The 23509-nt window shown below is 44.5% G+C and overlaps 1 protein-coding gene across 3 annotated transcripts in view; it reads right to left on the bottom strand.

The window, feature by feature from the left end:
• ttc29 (tetratricopeptide repeat domain 29) overlaps positions 1-23509 on the bottom strand; it is a 697530-nt gene that overhangs the window by 631463 nt on the left and 42558 nt on the right. For all 3 annotated transcript variants that reach the window (XM_078547675.1, XM_078547757.1, XM_078547804.1), the window contains exon 3: positions 13913-14002. In XM_078547675.1, coding sequence (XP_078403801.1) covers positions 13913-14002 — 90 coding nt within the window. The remainder of the gene's footprint in view (positions 1-13912; positions 14003-23509) is intronic.

Consider the following 23509-nt stretch of genomic DNA (forward strand, 5'->3'; position numbering starts at 1 on the left):
ATCTTGACATTCACAGTAAGTCATGTGCAGTCTTATCTAGCTCATGCTCATTAGCTGCACGAGCAGATTGAGGCCCCTAAGCAAGTCCAGCACCACCAGTGCGAGCCCCCAGATTTCATCCGAAGAGGAAACTCCAAAAGAACCATCACGACGCCAACACGCAGCCTCCACCAGATCAGAGACAAACGTCGGTGGGGCACAGATGTAGATTAGGCTTGGGCTCACTTTCTGAAGAACACCTCACTGACACATCCCCGCAACAGTTAGAGGCAGGGACAGCCAAGGTCTCCAGCACTCAGAGGGCTGCTGGAGACCAGCTACCCACTCAGTCTGAGTCAGATGATGAGCCTCTCGAAGTGGCAGCCAAATCTATGCTGGAGAGGAAATGACAGGCGGTGGAACATCAGGCAGAGTTTCAGCAGTCATTCAGCAGACGAGAGCAAATGGTAGAGGAGTCCATCAACATTCAGTCTGATGTTGTGGCTTTGACATGTGAGCGCCTCAAGGTCACCATGCAAAGGCTGGCGACCACCATGCAGAACTTGGTCCAGCAGGTTTGCTGGATTTGCGCTCGGCCCTGCACTCCATGGACACACAGCCAGGCGGGCACAATCAAGGTGTAGGCGACATGGGGACAAGGCATCTTGACCCCCCTTCAGGTGCATCATCTTCTGCAGGAGTCAGGGCGGGGCCTTTGGGCACCCATAGAGAGGATGAGCATCAGCCTGACACTTTGGGGGCCTCCTCTCAGGACACTCCAAGGGTGTCAAGCTGATCACAGCCCCCTCTGCCTGTCACCCCATCCACTCCAGCTTCACAGGCCGCTGAGGGTGCTTCTGCCCCTGTGCAGGTGACCCTTATTAGGCCGGAGCCCTCCAGGTCACAGGCCACTAAAGGACATCTGCCAAGGTCATCACAGACATTAGGACGTAGCAGTCAGCAGGCTGCCTCCATCCCTGCTGTGAATGTCAGGACTGCACTCAGGTGTAGCGCTAGAGTTAAGAAAGTTAAGAAAAACTGATATCACTTTGGGGTCACGGGTGTCCTAGACATGTAACTAAATTGCACTTTTGTTAATACATTTTATGGTAATGTGAATGTTCCTGTCAACTGAAGGTATTGTGATCTGATACTTTGGAATCCTCTTATTTCAAGGTTTAGCATTCATCCCAATCAGTGATAGTGTCCCACTATGAAGTTTACATTCGTGTGATGTCATTCCTCAGTTGAACTTGTATCCACGCCCGTTGTGTGATGTCAGGGAAATGTATTTAAATCTTTATTGGAAGTGTGTGGTGTAACCGTTTCTAACCCTTCTTCCTTAAAGAACACCATTAAGTGAGGGCAGCTCACCAGCATTTATAATCTAGTGACATTTGTGTCTCCTCAGTGGTATTGGCAGAAGAAAAGAAATGGGGGAGGAGGAAATCCCTAGGCACGTTCAAGTCTCAGACGCAGCAGTGTTTGCATCACTAGGTGGCGACGAAGACTTTAACTCTTCTCTCGCATCACTCTTGTTCCTAAGTAGGCTCTCAGTTCCCAGAGTGAGCTCACTCACAAGGTCCAACGGCCCAAAGCAAAGATCATGGCCTGGCAATTCAAGAGGCAAGTGCGAATGTGGGACTCGTTCTCACAGCAAGTGCGTGGGCATCCCCTGACATGGGCTGACAAGTGGCAAGTAACATTCAGTTTCTGTCTCTTCTGCCTTGTTCACCTTCATTGCTTTCCATTTCTCAAGTAACATTCAGTGCCAGGATATGATCATCTCCAACAAGAGAGAATCTAACCACCGCCCCTTGACGTTCAATGGCATTACCATCACTGAATCCCCAATTATCAACATCCTGGGGGGTTACCATTGACCAGGAACTGAACTGAACTAGCCATATAAATACTGTGGCTACAAGAGCAGGTCAGAGGCTAAGAATCCCGCGACGAGTTACTCACCTCCTGACTTCCCAAAGCCTGTCCACCATCTACAAGGCATAAGTCAGGAGTGTGATGGAATACTCCCCACTTGTCTGGATGAGTACAGCTCCCACAACACTCAAGAAGCTTGACGCTGTCCAGGACAAGGCAGCCCACTTGATTGGCACCACATCCACAAACTCTCACTCTCTCCACCACTGACGCACCGTAGCAGCAGTGTGTACACTATCTATAAGATGCACTGCAGGAATTCACCAAGGCTCCCTAGACAGCACCTTCCAAACCCATGACCACTACCATCTAGAAGGACAAAGGCAGCAGATAGATGGGAACACCACCACCTGGAAGTTCCCCTCCAAGTCACCCACTGAGTTGGAGATATATTGCCGTTCCTTCACTGTCACTGGGTGAAAATCTTGGAACTCCCTTCAAAACAGCACTGTGGTGTACCGACATCACATGGACTGCAGCGGTTCAACAAGGCAGCTCACCACCTCCTTCTCAAGGCAACTAGGGATGGGCAATTAATGCTGGCCGAGCCAGGGAAGCCCACATCCCATGAATGAATAAAAAAAAGTTGAAAAAAAATGGCATTGAGGACTAGGAGAGATGTGGCCATATTCCCTCGCGTGACTTTACTCTTCCTGGAACCTGCCAGCGATTAACGTATCATGGGCACGTCTCCCACATCTTCCTTCCCCCATGACGTGATCGCATTCATGCTGACCCTCAGTCGCCTCCTGAGGTTCTTGGGCCTCCGGATCTTGATCCACTGATGAGCCCCCATCCTCCTCCAGGTCATCCTCTGGCAGGGGGTCACCTCTTTGCACAGCCAGATTGTGAAGGGCACAACACACTGCGATGATGCGGGAAACCCCGTTGGGAGTGTATTGTAGTGAGCCACCTGAGCGGTCCAAGCATCTAAAATGCATCTTCAGAAGCCCTATGATCTGCTCTATTAAGGAGCATGTGGAGCTGTGAGCAACGTTGTACCTCTCCTTGGACTCTGAGGGTGGCCCACTGGTGTCATCAGCCAAGCATTTCAGTGGGTACTCTTTATCTTCAAGCAGCCATCCCTGCAGACATAATGGCCCCTCGAAAATCTCATGCACCTGGGAGTGACTCAGTATGGAAGAGTCATGGCAACTCCCAGGGTACAGTGCACAAACGTGCAGTATGTGCTTCCGGTGATCACACACCAGTTGTACATTGAGGGACTGATAGCCCTCGCAGTTTATAAACATTAGGGCCTACTGCCATGGAGCCCGTATAGCCACATGGGTGCAGTCTATTGCACCCTGCACTCTTGGGAAGCCTGAGATGGCGGCGAAGCCAGTGAATCTCGCATTCTGGCTATCTTCGTCCAGAGCAAACCTGACATAATGATGGGCCTTTCCGTAAAGGGCAACTGTGACCTCCTTTATGCATCGATGTGTTGCAGATTGACAGATGCCACACAGGTCACCTGCTGATCCCTGGAAAGAACCAGAGTTCATGAAATTGAGTGCAGCAGCCACCTTCAAAGCCACTGGCAGGGGATATCCTTAACTCCACGTGGCGTCAGGTCTTCATGAAGAATGTGGCATATGTGATGTACCAGATCTCGGGACAAGCGCAGACATGCATGGCATTGTCTCTCACTCGTTTGTTAATAGGAGACTCTTGGACGATAAACCCCAGGTCTGGCGAGTCACCCCCGTTGTCTGGGTCTCTCCTCTTGACCCTCCTGTTCATGCTGTAGCTCCACTTGACCATGTCCCTCCTTCTGGAGCTGCACGCGGAGTCGCCTCTTCCTCCTTCGCCTCCTCCATTGCATTAGGACACTGAAACAGGCAGCATTGAGCCTGGATCCATATCTGCATTTGCCTTCTCTCTGAAAGGAAACATTGAAGGGGCAAGAAAGTGAAGCTCAGAAGATGACACGTTTGGAGATTTGTAGGGTCCATAGTTTTTCCTACCCTTCTTGCATGGTGGCTGATGCCACCTTGTCCCTGAGACACTGACACACACATCGAGGTGACCAAGATGGCATCGCAGATGTAACATCTTGAGCCCTGCGTGGGATGCTAAAGTTTAATTGAGATGAGTGACCCAACCTAGCTCTGTGCTCCAATCTCTGATGTGACATATTAATGACCAATTAGTTGCCCATGGTCAATGAGTGGATGACCTTTGGCTCATTAGGATGTCACATCTGATGAACATATGACAGGCCTTCATTGCTGGTATGCCATATACGATACACTGTGCCTCCTTCACTATTGCTTGCATTCCCAAATTCTACATTCCTATGTGTTACTCTTGAGATGCAGTGACTGTGATGTGTAGCCACTGAGTTCTGAGTAGTCCTTTAACAGTGCTAATGAAGCCATTGGCTTTAAGTGGCTTTCATCTCTCCTGATCACTCCTGCGGCAACAAAAGGTCAGATCACGACCCCAGAAAGGCCCCCATAGTGCTCACCCTTCCCTCTCACTACCATTCCACAGCCTTCCCTCCCTTTTGCCCCCATGGTGTTCGCCCTTCCCTCTCACTGTCATTCCACCACCTTCCCTCCCCATTGCCCCCATCGTGTTCATCAACCTGACCACCACCTCACAGCCTACCCCCAGTTGAAGTGCTAGTCTCTGAAAGTGAAGGCCACAGCACATTGATGTGGCTCGGGACAATGAAGGCAAAGAAAAGGAGCAGTCCAACACTACAGTCTCAATAGCGTGGCATTCATCACAGCAAGACTGGTGTAGCGCTATGGCAGATATGTTCCACTCACTTCGAATTTACCAGCGAACTGAGGTCCGACTTGTGCACACCACTCTTTTTCAAATGGGTTTGAGGCCAACATAATTTCCCACCGGCGTGATGGTAGATTGGAGGGTGTGGCAAAATTCCAGTGAGCAGCTGTTTTAATGAGCATTCATGACATGCTAATGAATGCAAATAACATTAGCGCCACTAGTCGGTGGGGTAACCGACCCACCATGATCACACCATCGGGAGAATTGTGACTTGTTTTTACGGCACCGGATTTGCACTTTTTGCCTTCCGCTAGACCCTCCACTCCCACCCGCCACGAAACCCGCCCTGGGAGGGACGGGAAAATTCCAGCCAATGAGTTGAACTGCTTTCATACCAATCAAAATTGATTTGCCCTTGTCAGTGATCTGAAGAGGTATTTATATAAAAGATTCCTGCGTCAGCTGGTTTGCACATCCAGTGAAGAAGTCATTCCACATGTTCCATATAAAACAGGTGAAATTTGTTGAGCTACATGGAAATCAGACTGCAGCCTTTAAAGATAATTCTAGCTTAATAATGCAGTAGCAGGCTGGGAGTATGCAGGTAAGGAAGAAGCTCACTCACTTGATTCAACTAACTTTACTCACATGTCATCCATCTTTTGCTAATGCTTTTCAAGTATGTCTACTATGAAGCAGCTCACATATGCAGCTAAACAAGGCAGAAGGCATGGCATGCAGGTAAAGAAAACGCTACCATAATTTCAGACACTGACCACCATGACCTACTGAGCAAACTGACATTAGAAGGTACTGAATTCTGGGTATCTGAAGCAGCAAACCTTGCAGAAATCAATTTTTGTACCACCTGGACATACTGGCATTGAGCACAACTTTCTCATCCACAGCACTGTGGACAAAAACTGCAAGTTGTTCAATTACTTCACCAGAGCAAACACAATAACGTCCTGGACACTCTCCCTTTACTTCCTTGCCAATCCTGGGTATCAAGCACACTCTTTATCTTCTAATAGGAACATTTGTGTGACTAACCCTCCAGAAAGCACTCTAGTTCATGAGGTTCTAATTTCAGACCCTGCGCTATGGTTATCCATTTCCTCCAACAGTAATTACTTACAGCACAAGTCTAAAACCCTTTTCTCCATTTTAACAAACTGATTCCTCCAGGTCTCTTACTTCAGCTCTCCCATGCAAGTAACACACATTCCTCACTGTTATCTCTTCCCTTTATTTAATCTATCTTGTTGCAGAACAAATGGGCACAGAATGATCACAAGAGGCAGCATGCTGGAGCGGGCATCCCAGCCTTGATACACCTTGTCCTCCAATGGAGAGTTCATATAGTTCATGGGAAGATACAATGTTATTGTGATGGGAGATGGTAAGGTTGGGGACATATTTGTTAGTTGTAAGTTAACTGAAAACCTGTACTGTCATCCTGGCACTACAGTGAAGGGTAAGGCACAAGCTTCCATCCTTTTTTCTGTACCCTTAATTCTAATGTGGTGATACTTCTACCCTCCTTTCTTGCAGATCTACTACAGCAAATTGGAAGCGTATGAGGAGGAAGAAGGTGGTAAAGGGGACGAATACCAGGTATAGAACTATGTGAACCTTGCAAACTATGATGATGATGATGAGGTAGAAGACAAGGAGGATGAAGATGTTAAAGGACATGAAGTCACATTCAAACCCATCCATCAATTTGTGCAGGAGACGTCATGTCCCATGTTCTCTGTTCTAAACCGCCCATCTTAGCCAGTGTCATCTGCTTCTTCGCTCCAATGCACCAGGTCAGATAGTTTCACACATGGGGATTTGGATAGTGCTAGTGAGGATGCAGCACTGGATACATGTCAAGGTACAGTTGGAAAATCTTTTAAGTCCTTGCATGATCTGTTGAATTACATGTACTTACGTGCTAATAATTTAGAGTATTATTGAGTGAGGCGATTGTACAGTAAAGGGTTAACATCAGAAGCACACATGATGCTGATGTAATAAAGATGTCAAATCTGATGACTGTGAAGTAAGAGAGATCTTGAAGAGAGCTGAATCTCTTACTTCATATGGAGGTCCAAATGTGTAAATACTTGCTGTAAATAAATAGTTCTTGTTAAAATCTTGCCCTGAGATAACTGAGAGTAGTTTAGTAGTTAAGATATACCCATGGGACTTTGTACAATAATGTTAGTTATGAAATTGTCCCAGTGATATTTAACCTTCAGCAGTCCAAATGCCAAAGGCTTGTGTAATTACATCTATGAGATATTTTACAGCAAAATGATACAACAAACTAACAAGTAAAGAGGGTACTCAGTAGAGCTCCACCATGCTGTGTTAACTCAACGTTATTGTAATTATGCTGCTCTTCCTTGAGGCTTTTCCCTGCCTAGCTGATGCTCTGTAACTAAAAAGCTGAAAAAAGAAATTGCTTTATTAAGAGCTTCCACCTCACTGAGGAGGATTCAGGCCAATCCACATCCAACAACCTGCTCTGAAAACTCTGCTCACATTTTGACAGCTGTGACAATCCCACTGCAGATGAGAGAATCTACAACATTCTAAAACAATCAATAATGTTCTAAATAAAACAACCCATAACATTCCAAAAAAAAAGTAAATTTGCTCTCTCTCTCAATGTTAATGGATTCTTTTAAAAAAATTCTAGGATCCAAATCTGCATCTTTGCCAAAAACTAATCAGTTACTCCTTGAGCCATACCTTATCTATGTACCAAGTTTCATTGCAATCCATCCATTAGTTTTTGAAACTTATTGTTTACAGTCATAACAGACTGGGGCAAAAACATTAACTCCACCCACCTTCAGTGGCAATGATAATAACTTAATTAAAGACTCTCTACACCTGTCAGGTCAAGTGACCAACCTTTTGTTTTAAGCACTATAAAATGACTCAAGTAGGAAATGCTCATTTAATCCCCACAAGAGCTCATAATGTAACCTAAGTACAAATGAATATTGCCCGACATTATGCCCTAGAAGGCATAATAAATTTTGGACACCCAATTCCACCTTTATCTGTTAGGTTGAGATCTATCAATGAAAGAAGTTGTACTTCCCAGAAACACCTAGTTAAGATGCAACAGGATAACACTTGAATTGAAAAATCAATAAAAAAATTAGGAGACCACCAATGGTAAGAAATAGGTTACAACTTCAGGCAATATGCCTGTGCAAGAATGGCGTCAGAGATACTGGTAATTGCTCAGTGCCTGATCCTGATAATCCTGATTGCAAGGACATGTTATCTGAGGTGTCTGACTGAGCCATCGAACCAATAGCCTGGAACTTGCACAATTAATGAAAGGCTGAAAGTGAAAGGTTAAATGAAGTTTCTCCCTCTTAAGGTGGGAAGTTTCTTAGAAATTAGTAATATGCTTAGTATATTTTATGTATAAAAAATGTGTATATGCATATACATATTTTTTTTATATATAGATATATATATATATATACACACACACAAACACAGGTTAAAGTAGGTAAAGGACTAGGTTAGCTCTGTAAGTTTTGCTTTACAGGAAACTGCTTAAGGTTTTGTTTCTCCAGAAATAAACTAGTGAAATGGTTACTCTTAGGTGCCGGCAGCTGTAACTAACCCAATAAGGGGCCATGGTCAAATGAGGCCTCTGAAATAGTGGGAGAGCAACTGGATAGACACTTTAAATAATCATAGTACAAAACTGTATTGGGCTTTTCATTTAGCCATACCTGATTTAGATACTTGTTGATATGAAAACATTAAGTAGTGTGTGGAAGTAGAGTAGTTACTCTGGTGAACAACCCTACCATCCAAAAGTCTGATAAGGAATTAGATCACCTAGACTGGGCAGCCATTATGAAGAGTTCATTCACGTCTCTATATGAACAATGGAGCCTTGCAAGTTTGTTATGGGTCAGGCAAGAGATGTAAAGGAGTTATAAAACAAGACATGTGGAACATTCTAGGGTGAGATAAGGAATGATGTAAAGGCCTGGTTCAAGAAGCTTCTGGCAGGTGAATAACATTAGGGCAGGCTTTTATCCCACGATTTAAATAAATAGCTCACCATTTTATTGGACATTTTGCAATAAAGGAAATCTTTTTAGGGCAATAAGTTCTGTCAATAATCCATCCAAGTCTACCCTGAGAAGGGTAGAAAGTTGGAGACTTTGAGAGTCCTCAGTGCAGTAGCCAGTGGAGAGAAACTCCTATGGGGTAGATCCAAGTTAACACTCTTGGATAGTTTGAGAAGTCGTGAAGACATGAAGCACTGAGAGAAAAAAAGAACAAAGAAAGATCTGTTTGCATGTGCCAGCCATCTTGTCCAACCTAAATCGGTACTTGCCATATATGGTACTTGGTCACATATGTTTGCTGTACTGCTAGTGTGTTGTATCTCATCTTAAACACTGATTAAACTTAGCATACCCACCTATTGGTTGTAGCCAGTCCCAACTGATTAGATATTGGTAACTATAAATTGTACTTAAATTAAAATATCAAAAAATTAAAAGGATTAAAATTATTACCGTTTTACCTCGGAAATATTCCCTTTCTCTGCCCCTCTCTCTGTCCATCTGTTGCTTAAACTTTCGCCGATGCATTTGTTACCTGTAGACAAACATGGGAACACTTTCTCCAATTCTGCTGTCTTCTGTATTCTTGACTTTGCTTGTCTCCATTAGCAGGCATGCATTCAGCTGTTTAGGTCCTAAGCTCTAGAATTTCCTCCTTTTATCGCTCTCTCCTCTTTAAGACCTTCCTTAAAACTTCTCTTCCCCTCACAATAAATGATAACATTCTATTAACTTTCCTAATTGATGGTATTACCTGTATACTAGCCTTTTGTGATTCGTGCACTAGGACACCCAGGTCCTTCCGAATCTCAGATCTCTGCAATCTCTCACCATTTAGATAATATGCTTGTTTTTTATTCTTCCTGCCAAAATGGACAATTTCACATTTTCCCACATTGTACTCTATTTGCCAGATCTTTGCCTACTGACTTAACCTATCTATGTCCCCATGCAGCCTTTTCATGTCCTCTTCACAATTTTCCTACCTTTTTTTATTCAATTATTGGATGTAGGCATTGCTGGCAAGGCCAGCATTTATTGCCCATCCCATCCCTAATTGCCCTTGAGAAGGTGCTGGTGAGCTGCCTCCTTGAACTGCTACAGTCAATATGGTGTAGGTACACCCATAGTGCTGTTAGGGAAGGAGTTCCAGTGACAGAGAAGGAACGGTGATATATTTCCAACTCAGGATGGTGAGTGGCTTGGAGGGGAATTTCCAGGTGGTGGAGTTCCAATGTATTTGCTGCCCTTGTCTTTCTAGATGGTAGCAGTCATGGGTTTGGTAGGTGCTGCCTAAGGAGCCTTAGTGAGTTTCTGCAGCGCATTTTGTAGATGGTATACACTGTTGCCATTGTTCGGTGGTGGTGGAGGGAGTGAATGTTTGTGGATATGTTGCCAATCAAGCGGGCTGCTTTGTCCTGGATGGTATCAAGCTTCTTGAGTGTTGTTGGAGCTGCACTTATCCAGGCAAGTGGAGAGTATTCCATCATACTCCTGACTTGTACCTTGTAAAGTCAGGAGGTGAGCTACTCGTCGCAGGATTCTTAGCCTCTGACCTGCTCTTGTTGCCACAGTATTTATATGGCTAGTCCAGTACAGTTTCTGGTCAATGGTTACCCCAGTATGTTGATAGTGGGGCACTCAGCAATGGTAGTGCCATTGAATGTCAAGGGGCGATGGTTAGATTCTGTCTTGTTGGACATGGTCATTGCCTGGTATGTGTGCGGTGCAAATGTTACTTGCCTCTTGTAAGCCCAAGTCTGGATATTGTCCAGGACTTGCTGCATTTGGAAACGGACTGCTTCAGTATCTGAGGAGTTGCGAATGGCACTGAACATTGTGCAATCGTCAGCGAACATCCCCACTTCTGACCTTATGATGGAAGGAAGATCATAGGTGAAGCAGGTGAAGATGGTTGGGCCTAGGACACTACCCTGATCCATTGATCATGCAATCGCTTAGCTCTGTCTATCACTTGCTGCTTATGCTGTTTGGCATGCAAGTAGTCCGATGTTGTAGCTTCACCAGGTTGACACCTCATTTTTAGGAATGCCTGGTGCTGCACCTGGCATGCACTCCTGCACTATTCATTGAACCCGGGTTGATCCCCTGGCTTGGTGGTAATGGTAAAGTGGAGGATATGCTCGCCATGAGGTTACATATTGTAGTTGAGTACAATTCTGCTGCTGCTGATGGCCCACAGCACTTCATGGTTACCCAGTCTTTAGTTGCTAGATCCATTTGAAATCTATCCCATTTAGCATGGTGGTGGTGCCACACAGCACGATGGAGGGTATCCTCAATGTGAAGACGGAACTTCATCTCCACAAGGACTCTGTGGTGGTCGTTCCTACCGGTACTGCATCTGCTAGTGGTTAGTGAGGATGAGGTCAAGTATGTTTTTCTCTCTTGTTGGCTCCCTCACCACCTGCCGCAAACCCATCCTAGCAACTATTTCCTTTAGGACTCAGCCAGCTTGGTCTGTGGTAATGCTACCGAGCCACTCTTGGTGATGGACATTGAAGTCCCCCAGCCAGAGTACATTCTGTGCCCTTGCTACCCTCAATGCTTCCTGCAAGTGGTGTTCAACATGGAGGAGCACTGATTTATCAGCTGAGGGGTGGGGTGGGGTGGGGGTGCAGAGGTGGTACATAGTAATCTGCAGGAGGTTTCTGTGCCCATGTTTGAGCTGATTCCATGAGACTTCATGGGGGCCAGAGTCAATGTTGAGGACTCCCAGGGCAACTCCCTCCAGACTGTATACCACTGTGCCGCCATCTCTGCCAGGTCTGTCCTGCCGGTGGGACAGGACATACCCAGGACTGGTGATGGTGGCTTCTGGGACATGATCTGTAAGGTATGATTCTTTGAGTATGAATATGTCAGGCTGTTGCTTGACTAGTCTGTGAGACAGCTCTCCCAATTTTGGCACAAGCCCCCAGATGTTAGTAAGGAGGACTTTGCATGGTCCACAGGGCTGGGTTTGGTGTTGTCATTTCTGGTGCCTAGGTTGATGCCGAGTGGTCTGCCTGGTTTCATTCCTTTTTATTTACTTTGTAGCAGTTTGATACAACTGAGTGGCTTGCTAGGCCATTTCAGAGGGCACTTAAGAGTCAACCACATTACTGTGGATCTGGAGTCACATGTAGGTGAGTACGGCAGATTTCCTTCCCAAAGGACATTAGCGAACCAGGTGGGTTTATGTTTCCATCATCAACAAATTGAGCTACCATATCTTCTGTCCCTTCATCCAAGTAATTTGTATAAATTGTAAAAATTTGAGGCCCCAGCATTGATCCCTCTGGCATGCCACTCATTACATCCCACCAACCAGAAAAAAATCTATTTATGGCTATCCTCTGTTTCCTGTTAGCTAGCCAATCTTCTATCCATGCCAATATGTTACCCACTACGTCATGAACTTTTATTTTCCTTAATAGCCTTTGATATGGCACCTTATCAAATGCTTTCTGGAAATCTAAGTACAGTACATCTACTGATTCTCCTTGATAAGTACATATCCATACTATCATCTGGCTGAAATTACATAGATCACATGTAGCTGCCTGATATGGAACAGTGCTATTTATGTTGTGTGCTGTGCTCAACAACTTGTATGTATCTAGCTCCTTTAATGTAATAAAATGCCCCAAGGTGCTTCACAGGAGCGTTATAAAACAAAATTTGACACGTCGTTACATATGGAGATATTTGGCAAATGAACAAAAGTTTGGTCAAAGAAACAGGTTTCAGGAATGCCTTAAAGGAAGAAAGAGAGGTTGAGGTAGAGAGGTTTAGGGAGTGAATTCCAAGAATTAGGGCCATGACAACTGAAGGCACAGCTGCCAATGTTGGAGCAATTAAATTTGGGAATGCTCAACAGACCAGTATTGGAGCAGTGCGGATACCTCAGAGGGTTGGAGAAATTAGAGAAAGAAGGAGGGTTGGATCCATGGAGAGAAAACAAAGATGGGAATTTAAAAATGAAGGCATTGTTTAACCAGGAGCCAATCATAGGTCAGTGAGCACAATGTTGATGAATGAACAGGACTTAGTGTAAAGTTAGGACACGGGCAGCAAGAGTTTTGTATAATCTCAGGTTCACAGAGGGTATAACATGGGAGGCTTGCCAGGAGTGCCTTCATAAGTAGATGAGCAGGCTGCAAGTCCTCATTAAGTTGGTGTCAAAACTGCCCTATTGCTCTTTGATGAAACACACCAGCATGCATCATCGTAGGAGGGACAGAAAATTTGGAGGGCTGTTAAAAGTCAATGGCTCTCCAAATTTTTCCGTCCTGCCCTCGGTAATGCTGGTGGGACCAGAAAATTCCAGCCACATTTTCTTGGGCACATCTTTTACCAATGTCTTCATATGACCAGTGCTGCTTGTATATTCTTTGGGGAGATACTATCTGGTAGAGTGCATCTCCTCAATTGCTGCACAACTGTATGTTCCATCCTCTCTTACTCCTCTTCCTTGATAATTGTGGAAAAGGATTTGCGCATTTGAAATGCCATACCTGTACTAGAGAATCCCTCTCTACAGATAGGAAAGCAGAAGTGGTGGAGGAAAGTGGTGTGGCTGAAAATCTGCTAGTGTTCTGACCCTGTCAGAAGCAAATCCAAGACTTTAATAGAAAAAGAAAACCTATGCAAAAAAGTGCTTCCCAGCTAAGGAAATTGCTACTGAAACTCTCCAGTGACCTTAGGCTCGAAAGCTCCTCATTTCCCCTAGTTTCAACCAATCTTTACAACAGTTGCATCTTATAATTCTCAGTCCAAGTTATTAAGTGCAAAGCAAATGTAAAAGCGGGAACCAAGTGGCAGTGCCACTGCCTCTTATTACAAAATGTAAATGACGGTACTCAGAACTGGGTGAGTAGATTGTAGGAAGAAAAATGTAAGGGAACTGAATGGGGGCAATTTTATGGTGGGAAACCGATGGAAATTTCTGCCAAATTCTCCTGCCACCAAAAACCTATTTGACACAGTTCTACACTGAAAATATGCTGAAACACCAAGGAAATTCAGCCCTATTACATTTAAGCTTGATTGCTACTCTATACCACTCAGCACACATCTTCACCGCTAAGTTCTTGGAGATTTCTTAAAAGCCAGGTTCCATTAATTAAAATGTATATACTTACATATTAATATCATGTTTGGAAAGTTTCAAATGTTTACTCCATGTTTCTAAGCGCTTTGCTTCTGCTGATCGTTCCTTCTTTGTTGGTACCCTATAAACAAGTAATTTCTATTAGACATGTAGAAAAGACAACTTTTATATTTTTGTTTTAACCAAGTACTGATAACAACAGTGTAAAAGTGCCATTATATTTTGCTACAGTAATGTTACCAGGATATTTATTCCATACTTATTTGGTTAAAAATAACTCATCCCTGGCTTTGTTTGGAATGTTTTATTATATTAAAGGCACTATACAAATGTTGCACTTTTACATGCAGTTTACACAGGCATAAAAACAGCAAAAACAAATACCAAATGTTATAGAAGCAAATCTAAGGAGAAGCTTACTTCTATTCTTTAATAATTATTGTTCAAACTGTTTAGTGTTAAAAATGTTTACTATAAGCGCAAGGTAAAACAAATAATGTTTAAAAAGTGATGTTTTTTGTGGCCGTAATAAAATTAGTTTCAATCTTTCTAAACAAAAAGTTTTATAGGTCAGTATGAAAATGTAATTGGAGCTACACAGCTGGCCTCAGCACCACTGGTCTTACTAAGGAAAAAAATGGTCCTGAAATATGCAAAATTGTAGTAATTTGTTTTTAACTTACAGTTCAAAGCTCTTGACATCCATTCCAGCATCTGATTAGCTTTGTTGATAACAACTTCACATTAACTGGAAACCTTACATAATCAATCACATCCAAATCCTTCCTCCTTTTGCTAAGGAACATGCTTGACCTTTTATATTTTACCTAACATATACCATCATTAAAGTTTATCCACCGTTCCTCATGTACCTGATTAATTGGTGTATTTCTCTTTAAATATTGTTACCTGAAAACATTGTTTAGTATCACCATAAGAATTATACAATATAACAAGAAATACTGGTATCTAAATTTGATAATTCTTCTCTAAGAATTAATGGGAAATGGTCATTGTGTTGAAGACATGGGACAGGAAAGAGGCACAAAAAAATCCTTAATTTCTCCTGGGACTTCCTTAGAATAAATTCAACCAGCCAGAAGTGCCAACTGGGAAACACAATGCAGCTTGTCTGCCAAGCTCATTCAAGTTTTGGTCTGCAAGTTAGGTCCAGGAACGGATGGGGGTCTGCTTCGATGGAAACAGCCTGCACAAGGACCACTCCTGTTCCTCCTCGGTCCACATTAATGTAAAGATTAATAATGCATTAAAATCTAGAGCAGCAGAACAATTAATAAAAATTTGTTCAGTAAAAAGGCCAACAACAGGACCTGCTTGACTTTCCTAAGTTGTCATAAAAGACCTTGCCGAGCCTGCAGAAAAAAAATGAACATGACAACTGTAAACAAAGACATTGTCTTAGACGGGATCTCAATCTTTACAGCTGCAAACAGACTTATAGTCAGATGGCTTCAAAACTGTAATGAGTCAATGGTCAGCAGACAGCTACAAGCGAGTGGGTTAGAGAATTGAGAGCTGAAAGGGCTTTCACCAATTAATGTAAGGCTAAACACTTTGTGATAGGAGCGGCAGGTTGTGCATTATCTGGAAAAGGGGGCAGGATGGGGGCGGGGGTGGGGGGGGGGGGGGGAGCGAAGGGTAGTGGTGCATACAGGATCCCGGATCCTGAAAAAGAGCCATCAAGAACACCGGTGAGAAATCTGGACCCCCACCCGGCCTCCAGACCAACCCCTGTCCCGGCCTTGGACCCCCCCTCCCCAGTCCCGACCTCGGAACACCCCGTGACCCAACCGGACCCTGGAACCACCTCCCCCCACCACCCCAACCCAGGCCCGGACCACCCCAGACCCGAACTCGAACCCGGACCCCACCCCCATGACCTGACCCATCCCCCAACCTCCCACCACCCTGACCCGGCTCGACCTCGGACCCGACCCGACCTCCGATCCCCGACCCGACCTCTGATCCCCACCCCGACCTCCGATTCCCACCCCAACCTTCCATCCCTCGACCTTCGATCCCCCCCAAACTCTGATCCCCCCACCGACCTCCGATTCCCCCGACTTCCAATCCCCTCCGACCTCCGATCCCCCCTGACCTCCGATCCCCCCCGACCTCCAAATCCCCCCCGACCACCGATCCCATCAGACCTCCATTACCTTTGATTCCCCGCCCTGACCTCCAATCCCCCACCCGCCGTTCTCCGGACACCCCCCACACCCAAATCCTATCTACCTACCTTAGACACTCACCTTCCCCTGGCTTGTCAATTTCCCTGGCCCTTTAAACTCACCTGCTTTACGGCAGCAAATGCTCTAATAAAAGGGGCATGACCTCCTTGAATACTCTGGATCTAGACTTCGCTGGATTCTTTTGTTGCAGGCCCCAAGCAGCTCTGGCGAATGGAAGTGGCCATGCAATTTTCACGACTGGGTAAGTGTGCATTTATTTCTTCTAATTTCTGTGGGCCAGCACTTTCCGATGCTAGTCAGAAGTTACGGCCCTTGGAATTGATTTATAACAAACTTGAGTAAAAATTTACAATCCTGTTTTAGTGCTTCTCATTTCCCCAGTGTTGAACATTATATACCTGTGGGAAGTAATATCCAAAAGATTTGTCTTTGACATCTTTGGCAATCTCTTCTTTGCCTCCACCTATCACTGGCCCTCTATCCAGCTCTACCTGTCCCACCCTCCTCAACCAGTTTATATTTCACCACATTTCTATATTTCCTTAGTTCTGATGAAGAGTCATATGGACTCGAAACGTTAACTGTGTTCCTCTCCGCAGATGCTGTCAGACCTGCTGAGTTTTTCTAGCTATTTTTGTTTTTGTTTCAGATTTCCAGCATCCGCAGTATTTTGCTTTTATCCAAAAGGTTTATCCCTTTTGTTTGTTAGAACTGAATTTCACAGCCCACAACCTGGGATATAAGTTGGGGCAAGCCTTGCTGCACTTCAACAGCCATCAGGCCTTTAATTGGCTTGAGATGGGACTTCCGCCCCAGTCGGAGAGGAAGCCCGCCTCGAAGAGCTGCTGGTCAATCAAATTGCTGGCAGCTCAATTGTCCTAACAGTGGCACCGGAAGTGAGTCCCCTGAAAAAGTGGATTCCAGAGCCCAGAACAAGGCAAGTTTAGGGTCAGACTGGCTGGCCCCAGCAGTGGGGTCTAGATTGGACAGGGCAGTGTGGGAGGGGTGGAAACCTTAGGGGGACCTCCAATTGGAACAGGAACAAACAGGAATCACCTCCACTGGCCCGGACACCAGTTTTTATTGGCAGCCTGAACACTTGGCCTGGGCCTCTCTCGCCACAGGAGAATTCTATTAGTGGTGGGAGGTGGCTCTTAAGTGGTGGCTCTCCATTATAATTTCACCTGTCTCTGCCTCATGTGGGCCCACATTTACTTTCACTAATCTCTTCCTATTTAAACACTTATGGGAACAGTTACAATTTTTTTTAACGTCTCCTGCTGGTCTCATTCATGTTCTTTTTTCTCTTTCTTTACCAATTTCTTGGCTCTCCTTTGTTAACTTCTAAAATCCTTCCAATCCTCAGACTTATCTCCTCATTTTGGCAACATTATAAGCCTCTTCCTTTAATCTAAAACCATTGTTACGGACAGAGATGAGAAGCTCCTGTTCCCTTCCCTAACCGTCCATTATCAGTGTGAATATTGAAAAGGAAGAGGTGTGTGTTTCTTAACCCGAGTGTGTGAACAATTTGAATATCCAGCAGAGGATTTAAATAAAGACAATTATTTATTCATGCGTTCACGCCAAAAGTCTAATCCTATGTCAGTCACACACCCCACACACACTCGAGGAAAAATGTGACTAAAGAATAGTGCACTTTTACAAGTTATAAACAAAGAATAGTTTGCAATTCATGTGATTAGCTGGTCTGAAAAAAACAGGTGTTGCAGGCCTGGTGAAGAAGGCATTTTTACATCTGAAGAATAGTGTAGGCTGATTCAATAGCTGAAATCATAAATTAGGATTATTGCAGAATTCCTTTGAACAGATGGATTTTCGGTAGATCACAAAGTTAGTTACTTGTAGTCTTGTTACCAGGAGGTCAGTTTTCTGTACTGGTGGCCATGAAAAGGAACAGGTGTACAGTCCTTACAGTGTTTCAGTCTCCAGTTCTTAAAGGCGTAGATGTTGCTGCCCTTTCTGTTGCTTAAATTAATTACCTAGAGCCTGGGTCTTTGTGTGCAGACATTCCCACTGGGGGGTCTGAGACAATCATTGTCTTTGTTTCTGAAAAAGACTTATTCCAGATAGGAAGTTTCTTCTGAATGGTCTCAGGATATGGGTATTGACACTGCTTAGTCTGGAAGTTGATATTTTGTCCTTTTGAGGCAGTGTGGTAGTTTGAATCCACAGATCAAGTCAGATGATTCTTGGAGGCCATATTTTGCAGCATTTTAAAGTCTATTTTTAAAAGAAAAGTTAGTTCCAGAAGATTCCAAACTGATTACATTCATGTTTTAAAATTTATTGATAGGACATCTCTCCACTGCACAGGGGGAAAAAATTTAATCTTGATTATATTTTCTTTTACGTTGCTTTTATGGTAAAGCACAAGAAACATGAACACACATTCTGTATACGCTCATTCTAAACATTCACACATTAATTTTACACTTGCTTTGTCTGCAGCAGCCAGTTTCTTGCTTCAAGCTTACATTTTTCATCATTTTTTTGGATGAGGCACAACTATACTTGAATTTCTTCTGGTGTTGGGGGTCTGGTCTTAGAAATGCTTTTGTTCAGGAATTTAGTGACTTCTATCCCTTTCCCCTTTTAAAGATCCCAGTTATGTGTTGTCTAGCAGATTTGAATTTTAATTAACATCTGTTCATAGAGCTTTAGGAATTTTAATACCAACAGACATGTGGTCTTTGGTGAGTTTTGGTTTTAGTGGAATTCAAGTTCAATTCTGGAGTCCTGGAGGAAAACAAATGTCACAGGCTGCCAAGTGGGTCTCTTCTGTTCCAAGGCTGGTACTACGCAAATTTCAGTTACTGCATTGTTGCACTTCCCATAGAGTCTTTAACCTCTTGCTGTTTCCACAAACTATAGGCTTACTAGTACAAATTCTGGTCCATTGATAATTCTTGTTTCTAGAGTGACAGTGTGTGGTAAACTGTTTTTATACCTCTGTGAGGAATCTGGGCTCTCCTCCTGCTCTTTGTCTTTAGTAGGTTTTGAAGTTAGATTTCTGGATTCAGTTAGATTTGAATTTGGAACCTGACCATTTGATTTTCTACTGGGAAATCCTTCAGTGACTTTTCTTTTACTTTCCTTGTGGTTTTCACAAGAGATGTTCAAGTTTGGGCGTATTATATTCTCTTTTTCCTTTTCCTTGGGCATGGATTTCCCGCCAATCTGTACCATGGTCGCTGGGACACTACTGCTCACAGATGGCTGCCCAGTTTCTGCTGCACTCCCCTGTGGCACTTCAACTAGGTGAGGCATTTCTCTCATTCTCTGCTTACCTGTTTGGAAACTTTCCTGGTCCCTATTTAATCTTGGAAGAAGGTATCTGCTAACCTTACCTCTGGTACATTTCCTTCAATTCTACTGAATGTATGTCAATTCCTTTACCTTTCACTGGCTTTACCCTAGACTCTTTAAATTTGACTGGCTTTCCTTTAGCCTCCTTAGCCTTTACTGGCTCTATCGCCTCCTGTGGGATCTTTGTAACTTTCTCAGCCCTCTGCACCTGTGTAGAATTTGGTCTGTTCCCTTCAGTTTCTCCAGTCTCCATGGACTGCTCTGGGGATAACAGCTTATAACTGGCTAAGTCATTACCTAATAAAAGGTCCACAACCTACATGGGTAAGCTAAGGATCAAAAGGTGTGGCTATGGGTACCCGCATGGGCCCCAGCTATGCCTGTCTCTTTATGGGGTATGTGGAAAATTCCTTGTTCCAGTCCTACTCCGGCCCCCTCCCACAACTCTTTCTCTGGTACATCGATGATTACTTCGGTGCTGCTTCATGCTCTCGTCGGGACCTGGAAAAATTTATTAATTTTGCTTCCAATTTCCACTCCTTCATCATTTTCACATGGTCCATCGCTGACATTTCCCTTCCCTTCCTTGACTTCTCTGTCTCAATTTCTGGTGATAGACTGTCCACCAATATCCATTACAAGCCTACAGACTCCCACAGCTACCTTGACTACAGCTCCTCACACCCCACTTCCTGTAAGGACTCCATCCCATTCTCTAAGTTCCTTCGCCTCCGTCGCATCTGTTCTGATGATGCTACCTTCAAAAACAGTTCCTCTGACATGTCCTCCTTCTTCCTTAACCGAGGTTTTCCACCCACGGTCGTTGACAGGGCCCTCAACTGTGTCCGACCCATCTCTCGCGCATCTGCCCTCACGCCTTCTCATCCCTCCCAGAAACATGGTAGGGTCCCCCTTGTCCTCACTTATCACCCCACCAGCCTCCGCATTCAAAGGATCATCCTCCGCCATTTCCACCAACTCCAGCACGATGCCACCATCAAACACATCTTCCCTTCACCCCCCCGGCGGCATTCCGTAGGGATCGTTCCCTCCAGGACACCCTGGTCCACTCCTCCATCACCCCGTACTCCTCAACCCCCACCTACGGCACCTCCCCATGCATACGCAAAAGATGCAACACCTGCCCCTTCACTTCCTCTCCTCACCGTCCAAGGGCTCAAACACTCCTTTCAAGTGAAGCAGCATTTCACTTGCATTTCCCCCAACTTAGTCTACTGCATTCGTTGCTCCCAATGCGGTCTCCTCTACATTGGAGAGACCAAACGCAAATTGGGCGACCGCTTTGCAGTACACCTGCGGTCTGTCCGCAAGAATGACCCAAACCTCCCTGTCGCTTGCCATTTTAACACTCCACCCTGCTCGCTTGCCCACATGTCTGTCCTTGGCTTGCTGCATTGTTCCAGTGAAGCTCAACGCAAACTGGAGGAACAGCACCCCATCTTCCGACTAGGTACTTTACAGCCTTCCGGACTGAATATTGAATGCAACTTTAGATCTTGAACTCCCTCCTCCATCCCCACCCCCTTTCCCTTTCTTCCCCCTCCCTTTTGTTTTTTCCAATAATTTATATAGATTTTTCTTTTCCCACCTATTTCCATTATGTTTAAATTTATACCTTTTATGCCCTGTTAGTCTTATTTCACCCCACCCCCACTAGAGCTGTACCTTGTGTGTCCTGCCATCCATTCTTAATTAGCACATTCTCTTAGATAATATCACCACCTTCAACACCTCTTTGTTCTTTTGTCTGTGACATCTTTTGATTATCTGCTCCTATCACTGCTTGCTTGTCCCTACAACCACCCCCCCCCCCACCCACACTTCTCTCCCCCCACCCACCCCCTCACCCCCTCACCTTAAACCAGCTTATATTTCACCCCTCTCCTAATTTTACTCAGTTCTGTTGAAGGGTCATGAGGACTCGAAACGTCAACTTTATTCCTCTCCGCCGATGCTGCCAGACCTGCTGAGTTTTTCCAGGTAATTCTGTTTTTGTTTTGGATTTCTAGCATCCGCAGTTTTTTGTTTTTATCTCTGAAGTAAAACTCCTACCTCCCACCTCACTCTTTCAGGAATAGCAAGTTAGTTTCCTGGCTTACAGATAGAAGAACACTAACCAGCTATGGGAGGTACAACAAAAATAAAAAGCAGCATCCCTTTCGTCCTCTGCATTGAATTCCTACTTGTACCAAATTCCCAACTATAGCGCTCTGTTTACGAAGCGCTTGGTTCCTTCAAGTAGCCAGAGTAACTAGCAAGAACTTATGCACTGCAAGCTCTGTCCAGTCTTCATGAATTTCCTGAAAATGGGTGTAGGACCTAAATTTCAATATTCAAGTGAGGCCTGTCTTCATTTCAGGTAGGTGCCCAGGGGCCTAAAAATTAAAAAATGATTTACGATTTACAGCCAGCCCGAACATACCAACGAACCAGTGCAGGCTGTCGATCTGCTGAGTTCAACACTGTTGGGTCCATTTTACATGAATTTATTTCCTATTGCCCTCCACTTTGTTTATCATTTCCAATAGGCAAGGAGACAAAAAGGTGATCCCCAGTAGAAGTCATAGCTGTTTTAATAACTGCCTTTATCAGTAATGAAAGACAAAAAAAAGAAAATGGTTTAAAATAGAGTTAGTAGGTCAAGAAAACATTTTTTATAAGACTTTAACTGTACTTCCTATAGCCATTTAAAGACACTTCCGTTATTTCTTTAGTGGTAAGACACAAGAAGCTATAAGAACAAAAATACAGGTGTCTGTGTATACACAGCACCAAAACCTAATACACAGGAACAAAAAGTAATCAGAAAGACTAATGGAACATTAACCTTTATCTCAAAGAAACGAATTCAAGTGAGGAAGTGATGCTTCAGTTATACAGAGTTCATCAGACCCCCATTTAGAGCTCTGCAATCAGTTTTGGGCACCGAATCTCAGGAAGAATCCAACTATGGCAGCTGGTAAAATATAAATTAAATTAATAAATCTGGTATTAAAAGCTAGTCTCAGTAATGGTGACAATGAAACCATTGTCAATTGTCATAAAAGCCCATCTGGTTCACTAACGCCTTTTAGGGAATAAATCTGCCATCCTTACCTGGTCTGGCTTATACGTGACTCCAGACCCACAGCAATGTTGTTGACTCTTAAATGGCCCCCTGAAATGGCTTTGCAAGCCACTCAGTTGTATCAAATTGCTGCAAGTCAAAAAGGAATGGAAGCAGTCGGGCCGCCAGGCATCGATTCGGAACCGGAAACAACAATGGCAGATCCAGCCCTATCGATATTGCTCCTCACTAGCATCTGAGGGGCTTGTCCCAAATTGGGAGAGCTGTCCCTCAGACTAGTCAAGCAACAGCCTGAAATAGTCATGCTTACAGAATCCTACCTTACAGACAATATCCCAGACACCACCATCACCATCCATGGGTATGTCCAGTCCCATGGACAGGACAGACCCACCAAAGGTGGTGGCATAGTGGTATACAGTCAGGTGGGAGGTGCCCTGGGAATCTGCAACATTGAATCCGGACTTCATGAAGTCTCATGGCACCAATTCAAACATGGGCAAGGAAACCCACCCCCACCTCTCCAACTCCACACACCCACCCCTCAACCCCCAACTCTGCTCCCCCATCCCCAAAAGATGAATCAGTACTTCTTCATGTTGAACACCAATTAGAAGAAGCAGTGATGTTGGCAAAAAGCACAGAATGCACTCTGGGTGTGGGACTTCGATGTCCATCACCAAAAGTGGTTTGGTAGCTCCAATACAGATCGAGCTGGTTGACTGAAAAAAGGATATGGCTGCTAGACTGGGTCTGCGGCAGGTGGGGAGGGAACCAACAAGAGGAAAAAACCTACTTGACCTTGTCTTCACCAATCTACATATTACAGATGCATTCATCCATGACAGTACTGGTAGGAGTGACCACCATAAAGTCCTTGTGGAGACGAAGGCTCGTCTTCACATTGAGGGTACCCTGCATCATGTTGTGTGGCACTACCACCGTGCTAAATGGAATAGATTTTGAAAGGATCTAGCAACTCAAAACTGGGAATCCA

This window comes from Cetorhinus maximus, chromosome 1 (assembly GCF_964194155.1).
Source record: "Cetorhinus maximus chromosome 1, sCetMax3.hap1.1, whole genome shotgun sequence".
Classification (NCBI taxonomy): Eukaryota; Metazoa; Chordata; class Chondrichthyes; order Lamniformes; family Cetorhinidae; genus Cetorhinus; species Cetorhinus maximus.